Below are 14,454 nucleotides of genomic sequence, written 5' to 3'. Positions count from 1 at the left end.
CTGGAATATGCCCTTATCTGTGGCCCTGAAATTTCAGGTTTCATATCTAGTAAGTGCTCAAAAACTATTTCTGGAATTGATTTCATTTTGATTTTGGGAGTCATATTAGTTTTCTATTGCTGCCTTAACAAATTACCACAAATTTAACAGCTTAAAACAGTACAAATGTTTGATTCCACAGCTTCTATAAGTCAGAAGTACAGGTGGAATCATCCTCTGCTTATAATCTCACAAGACCAGAATCAAGGTGTGGGCCAGCCTGGTCTTTTATCTGAAGGCTCTGGAGAAGATTCCCCTTCCAGGCCCATTCAGATTGTTGGCAGAATTCAGTTCCTTATGATTGTAGGACTGAGGTCCCCGTTTTCTTGACACATGCCACCACCTTCATCTTCAAGCCAGCGATGGCATGTTGAGTCCTGCCCATGCTTTGAATCTCTGTCTGCTTCTGCCACCAGTTAGGGAGGATCTTTGCTTTTGTTTTAAGGGCTCATGTGATTAGATTAGGCCTACCCCAATAATCCCATATAATCTCCCTATTTTAAAGTCATCTGATCAGTAACCTTCATTACATCTGCAAAGTTCCATTTGCCATGTAAAGTAACGTATTCATGGGAGTTACACCAAGGAAGAAGAACTTGGCCAAAATTCTGCCGACCACAGGAGGACATTTGACACCTGGTATATTTGGAGCAGGTATGGGTAGCATCCCCCTCTCTTCCTGACCCATGTGGAGGACTCTTCTGTTCCCTCATTTGGTCTCTTAGCTGGGGGTGTCCAGGCAGTTTGTGGGTGGGAAGTGAGGGTCCTTTGCTCTTCTCCTGGTGGCCTGAGCTCTGCTTCTGCAGGAAGGAGACTCCTTGGGAACTTTTCTGCCTGCTTTATCCCACAGCCTGATCATGCCCTCACCCTGCTTTCTCTTTTTCTCCCAACCTCCAGGTATCATAGATCCTAGTCTTCTTCTGGGAGGGTCCTCTGTCTCCTCCCTTCCTCTCACCCTGAGAACAGGCACAGGATGGGCCCATCAGGGAATGTAGGAATATTGCTTCACTTCCAAGGACATGGGCACCATCTCCACAGCTGTGAGCATTCTTTACTATTAAAAAAGGTTAAGGGGAGAGTTTCTGTCCTAAAATATGTCTTCTGTCTGCCTAGAAGCACCTTTAACTTCTGTTCTCTTCCAGAATTGGAGCCCCTTGTATGGACCCTCTCTCCCTCACTCTTCGCTCACCCCCATTCCCTTCTTCCCACTTCTCCCCCAGGGCAGGTCCCTTTTCATGGTTAACTTTGCAAAACTTTCTATCTTGATGAAAACAACAATTATTTATGGTCCCAGAATAGATAAGATGGTGGTTTGTTTCACAGGTTGTAGAAGTGATTTTATTTAGTTGTTGTTATTATTATTATTATTATTATTATTATTATTATTATAAAATAATACAGTCTGGGCACGGTGGCTCACACCTGTAATCCCAGCACTTTGGGAGGCCGAGGCAAGTAGATCACTTGAGGCCAGGAGTTCGAGACCAGCCTGGCTAACATGGTGAAACCCCATTTCTACTAAAAAATACAAAAATTAGCCAGGCGTGGTGGTGCAGCACCTGTTGTCCCAGCTATTCAGGAGGCTAAGGCAGGAGAATCGCTTGAAACCGGGAGGCAGAGGTTGCAGTGAGCCGAGATCGCACCACTGCACTCCAGCCGGGCAACAGAGTGAAACTCTATCTCAAAAAAAAATAATAAAATAAAATAATACATACATAAGGAAAAATGAAATAGAAACAATACACTGAAGAGTAAGTGTCTCTCCTCCCCCTCTCCTCCCCCAGACCCACAGTCTCCTTCGCTAGAAGTACCATTGGTTTTTGTTGTTGTTGTTGTTGGAGACGGAGTGCGGTGGCGCAATCTTGGCTCACTGCAACCTCTGCCTCCCAGGTTCAAGCGATTCTCCTGCTTCAGCCTCCCGAGTAGCTGGGACTACAGGCACGTGCCACCATGCCTGGCTAATTTTTTGTATTTTCACCATGTTAGCCAGGATGGTCTCTATCTCCTGACCTCGTGATCTGCCCACCTCGGCCTCCCAAAGTGCTGGGATTATAGGCGTGAGCTACCATGCCTGGCCAGTAACACTGTTAAAAGTTACTTGTGTTTTCTTTTCTTCCAGAAATGCTCTCTACACATGTATTGCATGTATTTTAGACAGTTTCATCCCCTGTCTAACCCTCTTAGAATACATCTGCCCCTCTAGAGTGTCTGGGTGTTATATGGGGAGAGTCGGGAGATGACAGCTGCCCTGTGCTCCCCAGTGCTGTGCATATGCCTTGGAAAAGTTGGAGGAAATGTGGTGGGTGCATCTGGCCTTTTCAAATACATCTCAGAGGTCAGGGTTCTTCAAGGAGTTCTCATTACAAAATGAGTAGGGCCTTTCTCTGCCTCTCAAGGTAGGCTGGAAGAAGACTTGGTGGTGATTGTGTTGGTAGAGTCAAGGAACCCCAAGGCCTCTAGGAAGCACAGGGTCTGAGTGGATCAGCCTAGATTATCTTGTGATGCCTGTCAAGGACCTGGTTTTGTATGTGATGATTCCAGAGGCAGCAGGACTGTTCCCCTCCAACCCATGCCCCCACACTTCAGTGACAGAGATTTTCAGGCTTTATGTGGGGAGGTCCTGGCTTTAAATCCGGAGTTAGCATACTTTTTTTTTGTAAAAAGCCAGATAGTAAATGTTTTGAACTTTCAGGCCATACGATCTTTATTGCAACTGCTCAACTCTGCTATTAGCATGAAATGAACCATAGACAATTAATAAATCATTGTGCATAACAGTGTTCCAATAAAACTTTATTTATAAAAACAGATGACAGGCTGGATTTGGCCCATGGGCCATGGGTTATTGGGACCCCTGGATCCATTCTAGCAAGTAACAGAGACCCCTCTGACAAACTCAAGGAAAAGAATATAAAACAATGACACTCTGTTGGTAGATGCTGAAGTAACTCACAGAATAAAAGGAAAAGCTGAAAAACTAAGACTCTGGAAAGGGAGGAGCCAGAGTGCCCTAGGAACCCTAGCACTGAAGCGCTGCCAGTTACTCCCCTCAGCACTGTTCACAAAGAGGTTCCCTTGTAGCTCGGCTGTAGTAGCTAAAGATCATAACCATAGTAAATATCCATTCATGGGGGCCTGAGCCAGTGCTCATACACTCATATACAGCCATTAAGATGAGTGAGATAGGCCGGGCGCAGTGGCTCTTGCTTGTAATCCCAGGCGGGTGCATCACCTGAGGTCAGGAGTTCAAGATCAGCCTGACCAACATGGTGAAACCCCGTCTCTACTAAAAATACAAAAATTAGCTAGGCATTGTTGTGCACACTTGTAATCCCAGCTACTTGGGAGGCCAAGGCAGGAGAACTGGTTGAACCCAGAAGGTGGAGGTTGCAATGAGCTGAGACCGCACCATTGCACTTGAACTAGGCATCAGAGTGAAACTCTGTCTCAAAAAAAAAAAAAAAAAAAAAAAGATGAGTGAGGTAACTCTCCCTGTACTGGTATAAGATAGTCCCCAAGGCATACTGTTGATTGTGTGTATGTGCTGGAGAAGCAAGATGTAGTAATGGGTATATAGAATGCTTCTGTCTATTGCGGGCAACTCAGAAGTCATATATACCTACATGATGTATGCCTGGCCCTAGTCTATCGCTGGAAGGATATGCAAGTAACTGATAATGTTTTTGCTTTTAGAAAAGGGACTAGGGGTCAGGCCGGGGAAGGAGACTCTTTGTTGTATATGCTTTTGGACTTTTAGAATTTTTTTAAACTATATGCATGCATGACCTTTTTTTAAAAAGACATATTTTATGTAATAAATAAAAGAGCTGCAGTGCGACAGATTATGTGTGTGTCTTGTGTTGGTGTCTGAGCTTGTTGGATTCATTTCCTTTCCCTTTGGTGCTGGTGAATACTTGTTTTCAAAACAAAAGTTCCTCCATTATTAATCACCAGAGTGTTCAAATGTGGGAGAATCACACCTCTGTTCTTCAGTCTCTCTCTTTACTGGCTGTGAAACATTAAACAATCTTGCCACGAAAGTGCCCACTAATTGCTGAGGGAATATTCAGGAAGCACCCACCAGAGGCAGAAGGCAGGGGCCCAGGAGACCTTGGTGAAGAAAGGAGGCGTGGGTGGGGCTGCTAACTGGGGGATGGGGTGTCTATGTGAGAGTTAAGGGCCCTCGAATGACTTGCTCTTTTTGATTTTCTGATCGCTTATCTGGGGAGGATGCCTGGAAAGGACTTTCTGATCTTTAAGACTAGGACAGGTGACTGTCTCATCTCATAGCATCAGGTTTTAAGGATACCTGGGATTTGTTTTAAGCAAGTGTGAGTAAGACACAGACATGGAAATAATTGTCGTGAAGGAAGAAGTTTCTTTACTCACAGATTCCTAGAAACAGGAGGCACAGCACACCATGCAGAGCCACATTGGGGACCACTCAGGGTCTGTCAGGAGAAGAGGAAGGAACCAGGGTGAGGGACTTTGTCATGTTCCATGCTGAAGGAAGAAAAGGGCAAAGCAGGGTGGGCAGGCTTGGGCTTGGCTGGTTTGAACAATCTCAGTGGGCTCTAGGGTATATGGGCTGTCTCTGGTTGTCTAGCCCTGGCCCTGGGGTGATTGGGGCAGGTGCATGGTGGCCTGGAATGTGAGAGTCCATTAGAGGCCGTGGCTGGAGCCTGGGCCCATGGATTGGTTGGTTTGCATATGAAAGGTATGTTGCAGGTGAGTTCTTTACTATCTCTAGCAATTGGCTCACCTTGGGAGGGGCAGTTCCTCCAGAGTCAGCAAGGCCCCAAAGTACATCAGAATTCAGAAAATAAATAAACCATAAACACATGGTTACTACACCTCTGGACTGCCAAATATGGTTGCTCAGGTTGTTCACAGCACACAATATCTGACCAAGCAGGTGAACGGGGCTGAAATCCAGACCAAGCTCTGTGGTTCATGTGGCCACAGAACTACTTCCAGTTGAAGAGGCCAGTTTTCTTCTAATCCATTCAAAGGCACCGTGTGGGCTAGCACTATGGCACGTGTCTCAGGTTTCTGTTCTATATTATTTGTGATTATTTTATAAATCATTTCATTTAGGTTTTTTTTTTTTTTTAAATTATAAAATAATACAGTCTGGGCATATTCCCTGACTGGACCCTTAGTTCCAAGGATGCCAGAATCTTGTCTGTGTTTCCCACTGGACCAGAAGCTCTAAGAGGGCAGGAATCAGGTCTTTGTTCACAGTTGCCTCTCTGTACCTCCTTGTACCTGGTGCTCAGTACAAGCTTGCACGTACAGGGCCTGGGTGCCTGTGGGGGGACAAATCAGTGAACAAGCTTGAGGGTATGCAGGACTGCAAACTCCAAAATTATGTGTTATCTGCACTGTGGACTCTTCTATTTCTTGGCACTGAGAAGATCAAAATCTGTTTGCCTGCCATTGACTTGAGTAGGGTGAGTAGCATTCTCCTTCCTATCAAGAGCTAGGCTCTTGTCCTTGCCTCTATTTGGGCCAAGAATTCATTCTCAGTCTAGAGATTTTTTTGTCAGCTCCTCCCTGCTGTAATTCCCTCTGGTGTTTCTGCCTTCTTGGATGTGAGTGAAGAGTGAGTGACTGGGTGTACAGCACAGAAGAGATCCCCTGAGCCTGTAGGCTGTGGCCAGAGCCCCAGCTCCAATCTAAATGAGCACAGCCTAGCAGGAAGCTCCAGCCTGTGCCAGGCAGGGTCATGGGGGTGATTGCTGGAGAGAACCTGTGTTCCTGGTTTGCTTTGGTAACAAAAGAAAACACGAACTGGTTTTCAAAGAGAGGCTTTGGGATTGTACTATGTGTGTGTGCAAGTGTGTACCCTTGCCTTCATAGGTGGAGGACAGGAATCTGGGAAACTTGCAGCGGTATGTAAGCAGGAGAGGCGTCCTTGCCACCCACCGGGTCTCCTTCAAAAGGGCAGTGTTGCTGAGAACCTAACAGAACTTGTGTTTTCCTCTGTCTCTCCAGGTTTCCATTCTATTATGAACTAAAAATAGCATTTGTAGCCTGGCTGCTGTCTCCCTACACAAAAGGCTCCAGCCTCCTGTACAGGAAGTTTGTACATCCCACTCTATCTTCAAAAGAAAAGGTAATATGTGCTGCCATGCCTTTCATTCTTTCTAACAAGCGAGAAAATAAGTGAAATAAATAATAATAAAAGAAAATAAATAAAAAGGGATGATCTTATTGCAGGAGACTTCTCATTTGGCTCTCATTTGCCTCCAGCAAGTCATTCCTCCTAATCTTTTTTTTTTTAAAGTGTATTTCTGGGATGTGTTTAGAAATAGTGGTGAAGTTCTCTAAAAGATGTTATTTGTCATTATTTACTGGAAAACATTTCCATAAATTGAAACAAAAGAAAGAAAAAAATTCACTCACAATTTAACCACGCAAACTGAATTTCCTTCCTTTTGTCGTGCTTAGCCCCTGACCTTTTATAGATATGATTTTTACATAGTCTATTTTGAATCTTACCTAGAAGCCAGGTGCAATGGTGCATTCCTGTAATCTCAGCTACTCAGGGATATAAGGTGGGAGAATCACTTGATCCCAGAAGTTCAAAGCCAGCCTAGACAACCTAGAGAGTCCTCATCTCTAAAAAAAAAAAAGAAAGAAAGATTAAAATTTTATGTAGAATTTTCTAAATGACTTTTAAAACTTAAAATACATAAAATATTTGTATCCTGAGATCTTAAATGTGTTTGCACACAAATCCATTTCTACTTGGTCTTCATAATACCCATGGTGATGTTCCCTTACTGCTAGATATTTAGATTGTCTCTACTTTTTCCTGATATAGATAGTTCTGCAGTGAGCACTACTATTCCTGGTGTTTAGTTGCTTCCTTTGATTGTCTTAGAATTAATTCCCAAGGGCAGGATGACTGAGTCAAACGATTCCAACATTGTATCATTGGTTAACTATATTACTTACTAAACTGATTTTGTAGTGGGGCTTCTTAACATAAAATAGGAGCATCATAGGTGGCTTGATAGTTTAATGTCTGCTGTTTCTGAAAGTTGAATTCTTTGGACTAGAAAGGGGAAGGCTTTGGGAAACATGTCAGTTGGATGAGCAGGCTACTGTAGAAGTTTCTGAAAATCTCTTTAAGAACTAGGACAGCAACACTTCCTGTCTCAGAAGGGTGGATTTTGAGGAATGGATCCCTGTCTTGACCTGGTTATCAAATCTCTACTCGTCCTACTTCCCTTTCCCCAAATGCCAGGCTTCCCCTGAAGCTGCCAATGTAACTTGCATTGAAGTGAAGGTGACTGACTCTTAAAAGTTGCCAAGAATCACTTCCAAAGGGGTGGTGGTGGGGGCCAGGGGGGTCACAGTTAGGGGGCCTGCTGCTGTGACTTCCTGGGGAAGCCTTCCACAGGGAATCCAGCAGGAGGTTGCTGACCTACTTGTACACCTCAAAGCAATGGAAATACATAATGCGCAGAACTTGACTGAGGCCAAATGTCATTGTCTTACTGAATTCTGAATTTTTTTTTTTTTTTTTTGAGACAGAGTCTCGCTCTGTTGCCCAGGCTGGAGTGCAGTGGCATGATCTTGGCCCACTGCAACCTCCGCCTCCTGGGTTCCAGCAATTCTGCCTAAGCCTCCCAGATAGCTGGGACTATAGGCGGCCACCACCATGCCCAGCTCATTTTGTATTTTTAGTAGAGATGGGGTTTCACCATGTTGGCCAGGCTGGTCTCAAACTCCTGACCTCGGGTGATACGCCCACCTTGGCCTCCCAAACTGCTGGGGTTACAGGCGTGAGCCACCATGCCCGGCCAACAAACAGCCATTTTCTTAAAACAATGACAACAATAAAACACCCCCAAACAAAAAGAATAAACCAAAGTTAATACAAACTTGAGCTAAACCAATATTGTACTTGGCTTTGGTCCCTGAGGAAGACCTCAATCCTGTTTTCCATCTCACCTTTACCTTGTTGCATGACACTGGATGACTTCTAATTTCTGATTTTATTTGAATATCGGTAAAACTATCTCCCTTATCCAGTAATACTCATTTCTTTCAGCGTTGTAATCCCTCCCATTGATATACAAATGGGGTGTATTTGATTGTAGAATTAAATAACTATAGAATAACAGAATTTTAGAACTGCACGGGCTCAGCCCTGTCAAGATAAGGAAGATGACTTGGTTATCATTTATTGAAACCAGCCACTGTGTTAGATGTTTTACTGGAATTACCTCATTTAATCCTCACCATGCTCCGCGAATTGGGTATTATCATTTTTCTTGTTTTTCAGAAGACTAAAACTGTGTGTAGAGAGGCTAAGTGCTTGCCAAGGTCTGACAGTTAGTTGGCGGCAGGTCTGAGGCTACAAGCTCAGTTCTGGGCATTCTCTGCACCCTGGGTGATTTCAGTGTCTGGTGAGTGGCTGTGTGTAGAATGGCAGGCAGGGCTGTCCACATCCAGAACTTCCTAGAGTCCCCTGGAAGGTTAGAGAGCTTTAGAAACAATCTCAGGGCATTGCTGGATCCATAAGTTGCAGTGTTTTCAGAGTTCCCTTTTCTACTCTCCTGTATCTCTGCTCTCCCCTCTGTGCGCACACCCTCGAAGTGCCTACAGCTTTTCAGGCCCAGCAAGAACAAGGATTGGGCAAGCTGCCAAGCCCAATGCTCAGAGGAAAGGAAAGAGAACAGAGAGGTATTTGAACCTCCAACTCAGTGTGCCTCTGTTTTTCCTTTAACAGGAAATCGATGATTGCCTGGTCCAAGCAAAAGACCGAAGTTACGATGCCCTTGTGCACTTCGGGAAGCGGGGCTTGAACGTGGCCGCCACAGCGGCTGTGATGGCTGCTTCCAAGGTATCGTGCTGGAAGTACCACAACTACACGAGTCTCAGTCCCTCTAGTTTGCCCTGCTCATCACCTGTGCAACCACACAGAATAGGGCTAAGGACCAATCAGTGGTTTTCATCTTTTGGGGGTCCTTTTGAAAATCTGATGGAAAAAAAATGCTGAATCTTGCCCCAGAAAATTCTCACCGCCCCCCCACACACACACACACATGCCCACACACTTGCAATATCAAGAGGTTCCCAGAGCCCCTGAAGCTCATCTGTGGGTCCCAGGTTAAGAATTTCTAACTTATCCAACCCCACTGGAAACAATAAAATAATAGAATTTCTAACTTACTTGGCACTTAGGCCTGGGAGAATCAGAGAGGGCAGAGGAGAGAGGGAGAGAGTGCTTCTCTGCAGTTTCCTAGGGTGCACTGGGAGAGTCTTCTAAATGCAGTGGACAGGTGGAGAGACTACCTGAACGGGTGGGTGGATTCACCCACACTCATGCGGCCCAGCAGATCCAGGGGAAGGAACCCAGGTCCTAGAATAAGTTGAGTGGTCCAGACATGGAGGTCAGTAACGTGCCAAGCCATAACAACTGAGGCAGAGGAGGTTTAAAATAAACACCAGTCTGTGGGATGTTGCGGTGTAAGCATTACTTCTTCCTCTGTTCTCTCCATCCCTTTTCAAAACTGTGTTTCTTGCTAGTATCTTCTCACATCACCCTCCTGTTGTTGTCGTCAATTTCTCATTATTTACGTAGACCCTAAGAGTTAAATTGGTCAGATATTTCCACTCATGTGAAATCAGCAGATCATCCTAGTGTTCCCCAGTGACAAGCCCTTCCCTAAAAACCGTATGTGGAGTAGGGACCTACATTCGGCTGGTGGTGGAGGGAAGGCAGTCATGCTGATGTTTGGAAAGACACAGTGGTTGGGAGGTGAGTTGTATTAGCATAAGGAAGTTAGTCCCTTGTGGTGATGTGAGGGTTTTGGGAAAGGAGGCGAAGGGGCTGTAAAAGGTTTGCAAGAAGATGATTAGTACAGATCTTGGTGCTTTATGAGCTTTGTGCGTGCGGATGGCAGGATGGAGGGTGCTGAGAGCCAGTTTCAAAAGACTGAGCTGGGTTTTCCTTGCCCTGAACCAAAGAGAAGCACATTAGGATCATTTCTGGAAGAGACTCAGCACACTGGGCTGGGTGGTTGCTTGAAAAGTACCTTTCAGAAAGCCAAGGAATTCTGCAGACAAAGCCTGGGCAAGAGGGAAGGGGAACCAAAAATGAATGACTCCCCTTTCAGACAAGACCAGCTGCATCTATAACAGAACTGTAAGCAAGGCATCCTGCCACTCCATATGGAAGATCTCGGGGTTGGGGGTCTAGGGGATCCAGGGGGTCCCTGCCCCCTTTACTATAATAGCTGCTGGCAAAATGAGGGATCCCAATCAGTATTTTTGGAAGGGAAATTCTGCTTTGATTTCCCAAGATCAATCAGGATTTATGAACAGCAATAAATTCCAGGAACCTTCTATTTGAGATGCAACCATTTTATGCTTTAATCTTTAAGCTGAAACAAAAGAGAACTCAGAATTGCTAAATTCTGAATTCATCAGGCCAACCTGGCAACATAAAGCTACAGACACCCTGTCTCAGCCTCTCTCTACCCCATCTGTTCTGCCTCTGAAGCCTAAGGAAAACAGGCTGCTGCTGCTCTTTCCTCCGTTCGTTCATGGAGTATGAACGTGCTGTATCTGTCAGGGTGGTTCAGTGTGGGTCACCTGGCGGCATAGCTGTGTGTGTGTAGATTTCATTCCGGCAATAACTTCTGCAGGCCATCCTTTTCTGGGTCTGCCTCAAGATGGAGCCTCCGGAGTCTTCCTATCATCCTAGCCAGTCACTGCCTGTCCTCTGACCACCCGGGAAGCCCGTGAGCCCAAGTCTTCTCCAGCCAGGCACCTTATAGCAGCTAAAACCTAAAAGAAGTGCCAGACAGTCTGAAAGCTGCCTCAGGAAATAACTGCTCATTAGTTCTTTCCAGCTGGACTAACGTAGTGAAGGACATCTGCTTTCTGTTGAATTTGGTTTCAGAGGAGAAAATTTTCTGCCTTGTGGGGCTTTGCTTTTTCTCTCTAAATATAAATATCTGGAGAGAGAAAACACATATTCTCTTCTAAAAATAATGCCTTCTATTTTTGAACCAGATGTGTACTTAAAAAAAAATAAAAGAAGAAGTAAAATCCAAAACTCCAATCTAGCCGAGGTGTACATCAGTGGTTTCCATAGCAACAGTGGATCACTTCAGGCCTTGGTCAAAGGATGATGACTCACCAGTGGGTCCAAATCTGGCTTGCATGCCCAAGCCACCTGGAGAGCTTTGCTTTTTGTCTTTTTTTTTAATAGATTCTCAGATGTGCTGAATCAGAATCTCAGGCAGTGGGCCCATGAATCTCTATTTTTAACAAGTTCCCCAGATGATTTTTAAACAACCAGCTCTGTACAAGTCACTGCCTGAGGTCCCATACAGAACCATAGGGGGCACAGGTGATTAGGGTTGAAGCAGTTAACTTCTGTAACATTCTTGGAATGCAGATTCACCTCCTTAGAAGCCTTAACCTTGAGGAAAGCAGTGGCGTGTGTGGGAACTGGCGGGGGCGGGGGTGAGGGCAGGCTGGTTTTTATTTCTCCAAAACTTACTGCCAATTGAGAAATACTATGATGGGACTACAAATTCTCCCACTTTTTGTTTTTTTCTTTTTTTGAGATATAGTCTCACTCTGTCACCTAGGCTGGAGTGCAGTGGTGCAATCTCAACTCACTGCAACCTCCGCCTGCCGGGTTCAAGCAATTCTCCCTGCCTCAGCCTCCCAATTAGCTGGGATTACAGGCAACTGCCACCATGCCTGTCTAATTTTTGCATTTTTAGTAGAAACTGGGTTTCACCATGTTGGCCAGGCTAGTCTCAAACTCCTGACCTCAGGTTACCCACCCGCCTTGGCCTCCCAAAGTGCTGGAATTACAGGTATCCCACCTCTTTTGTAGTGCTCCCAAGAGCCTAGCACAGTGCCTTGCACCTGGCTGAGCCCTTATCAACCTTGTTGATTACCCAAGGGGAATAATTAGAGCAACTGCCTGAAAAAAAGACACCCTGCAAAGTCTTCCATGGCTGGGGTGACTATATAATTTATTGTTCAAACCAGGGCACATCTGAGAATGTAAAGGATGCTTATAATAATTACTCTGAAGCAACAGGTCTAAACTAGGCCTGTTTGGCCAGACATGGTGGCTCACACCTGTAATCCCAGCACTTTGGGAGGCTGAGGTGGGAGGACTGCTTGAACTCAGGAGTTAGAGACCAGCCTGGGTAACATAGTGAGACCCTCTCTCTACAAAAAATTAAAAATTAGCCAGGCATGGTGACATATGCCTATAGTCCCAGCTACCTGGGAGGCAGAGGCAGGAGGATCATTGCTTGAGCCCAGGAGGTAGAGACTGCAGTGAGCCATGATCATGCCACTATACTCTAGCCTAGGTGACAGAGCAAGACCTTGTCTCAATAAATAAATAAATACATAAAATTAAATAAATAAATAAATAAATAAATAAACTAGACCTGTCCCAAGGAAACCAGGATTTATGATCAGGTGACTCCTGGCTTCATTTAAAATTTCTTGGACCTGTCTGTCTTCTCCTCCCATGAAACACCCTCAACTTACACATCAGTTCTCACTCTCAGTATCTACTGCATTTGGTGAAAGGGATGCAAGAGAGAGTGTTGCATGTTGAGAAGACCCTTCCTTAGGATCATTCCTGGAAGAGACTCCGCACACTGGGCTGGAATTACAGGCTAGGAAACAGATTAGTTCTGACAGATTAAATGGAGGCTGGGATAAAATGATGGGATGAAAGAGTAATTCCTCCTTCTGTCTTCTTTTTTCCATACTTCAGTGACTTCCTAGGAGTAAACTATGGAGCTTAAACTGAAGAATGAAAAATCTATTGACTACACTTTTAGTTAATCCTTTCAAAAATAATGTTGAGCCCTGTGTCCTTTCTCTAATAAAAAATTAATGTTTGCAGGAGTGTTTTTTGTATCATCATGAAGTGTGGAAAAAATTTGTAAACCACATTATTATATAAATAGAAGTCCTGGCCAGGCACAGTGGCTCATTCCTATAATCCTAGCAGTTTGAGAGGTCGAGGCAGGCAGATTACTTGAAGCCAGGAGTTCAAGACTAGCCTGGGCAACATGATGAAACCCCATCTCTACTAAAAATACAAAATTAGCCGGGCATGGTGGCGGGTGCCTGTAATCCCAGCTACTTGGGAGGCCGAAGCAGGAGAATCGCTTGAACCCAGGAGGCAGAGGTTGCGGTGAGCCAAGATCACGCCTCTGCACTCCAGTCTGGGCCACAAGAGTAAAACTCTGTCTCAAAAAAAAAAAAAAACCATAGGGTCTCCAGGCTACCTTACTTCCCTTGCAGTTTGAACCACATACTAGATTTTTTCTGCCTGCTGAATTCTCAGACGTGGTAAAACAACATTAGTGTTTTGCTTGTCTCATAACTCGAAAAATAATGTTTTAGTTCCCCCTGGAAATCTCGTCTCCAGAACATTTCCAGTAGTACCAATACTATTACTATAGTCCACCTATTGAAGAAAGCTGCTCTAAGTAAAACCAGCATTCTGTAAATTAGGGATTCTTCTCTTGCAGTTTGTTTTCAGAGTTGTGTTTGTGTGTATACGGTTCCATCCTCCACCATCCCCAAATCTGGTATTGTAAGCTTCTTGAGATGAGGGGCTCTGGCTTCTTTTCCTTCGCTTCTTGCTTAGAAAATAAACAAAAACCAAACAATGCTTTGTTGTTTAGTGCTTTGCACTCATAGCTATTCATTAAACCTTGTTGATTGATCTGAAGTATATACCTTTTTGATTCCTCCAAACCTGCCCTAATATGGTAGCCGCTTGCCACATGTAGCTGCTTAAATTTAAATTAATTAAATTGAGTATAGCGGCTGGGCACAATGGCTCATGCCTGTAATCCCAGCACTTTGGGAGGCCAAAGCAGGTGGATCACGAGGTCAGGAGATCGAGACCATCCTGGCTAACATGGTGAAACCCCGTCTCTACTAAAAATACAAAAAATTAGCCAGGCATGGTGGCGGGCGCCTGTAGTCCCAGCTACTCAGGAGGCTGAGGCAGGAGAATGGCGTGAACCAGGGAGGCATAGCTTGCAGTGAGCCAAAATCATGCCACTGCACTCCAGCCTGGGTGACAGAGTCAGACTCTGTCTAAAAAAAAAAACATTGAGTATATGTTGGGGACCCAACCTCAACACCACCCATAGGGTACCTGAAGTCTGGTGGCCACAAAGGAATGAGAAGAGACAGGTTAAGAGTTCATAAAGGTGGGAGCCAGGAGGCCAGTTGCAAAATGGAGGCTGCAAAAGGCCCAGAGTTCTGGTATCCACACTATTTATTGAGTACAATCACTTAGATCTAAGAAGCAGATATTCAGGGCGAAACAGTGAAAAGGAGACAGTACATCATAGGCATAATCTATAGCAATAGCGGTTTTTTTTT

General features: G+C 44.8%; 1 protein-coding gene across 5 annotated transcripts in view; it reads left to right on the top strand.

Annotated features, from left to right (window-relative positions):
* REEP1 (receptor accessory protein 1) overlaps window positions 1–14,454 on the top strand; it is a 141,636-nt gene that overhangs the window by 77,164 nt on the left and 50,018 nt on the right. For all 5 annotated transcript variants that reach the window (XM_031934160.1, XM_023224924.3, XM_023224923.3 and 2 more), the window contains 2 exons: window positions 6,037–6,157; window positions 8,786–8,899. In XM_031934160.1, coding sequence (XP_031790020.1) covers window positions 6,037–6,157; window positions 8,786–8,899 — 235 coding nt within the window. The remainder of the gene's footprint in view (window positions 1–6,036; window positions 6,158–8,785; window positions 8,900–14,454) is intronic.

Source organism: Piliocolobus tephrosceles, chromosome 15 (genome assembly GCF_002776525.5).
Source record: "Piliocolobus tephrosceles isolate RC106 chromosome 15, ASM277652v3, whole genome shotgun sequence".
Taxonomy (NCBI): domain Eukaryota; kingdom Metazoa; phylum Chordata; class Mammalia; order Primates; family Cercopithecidae; genus Piliocolobus; species Piliocolobus tephrosceles.
This window is presented reverse-complemented; position numbering and strand designations above follow the sequence as displayed.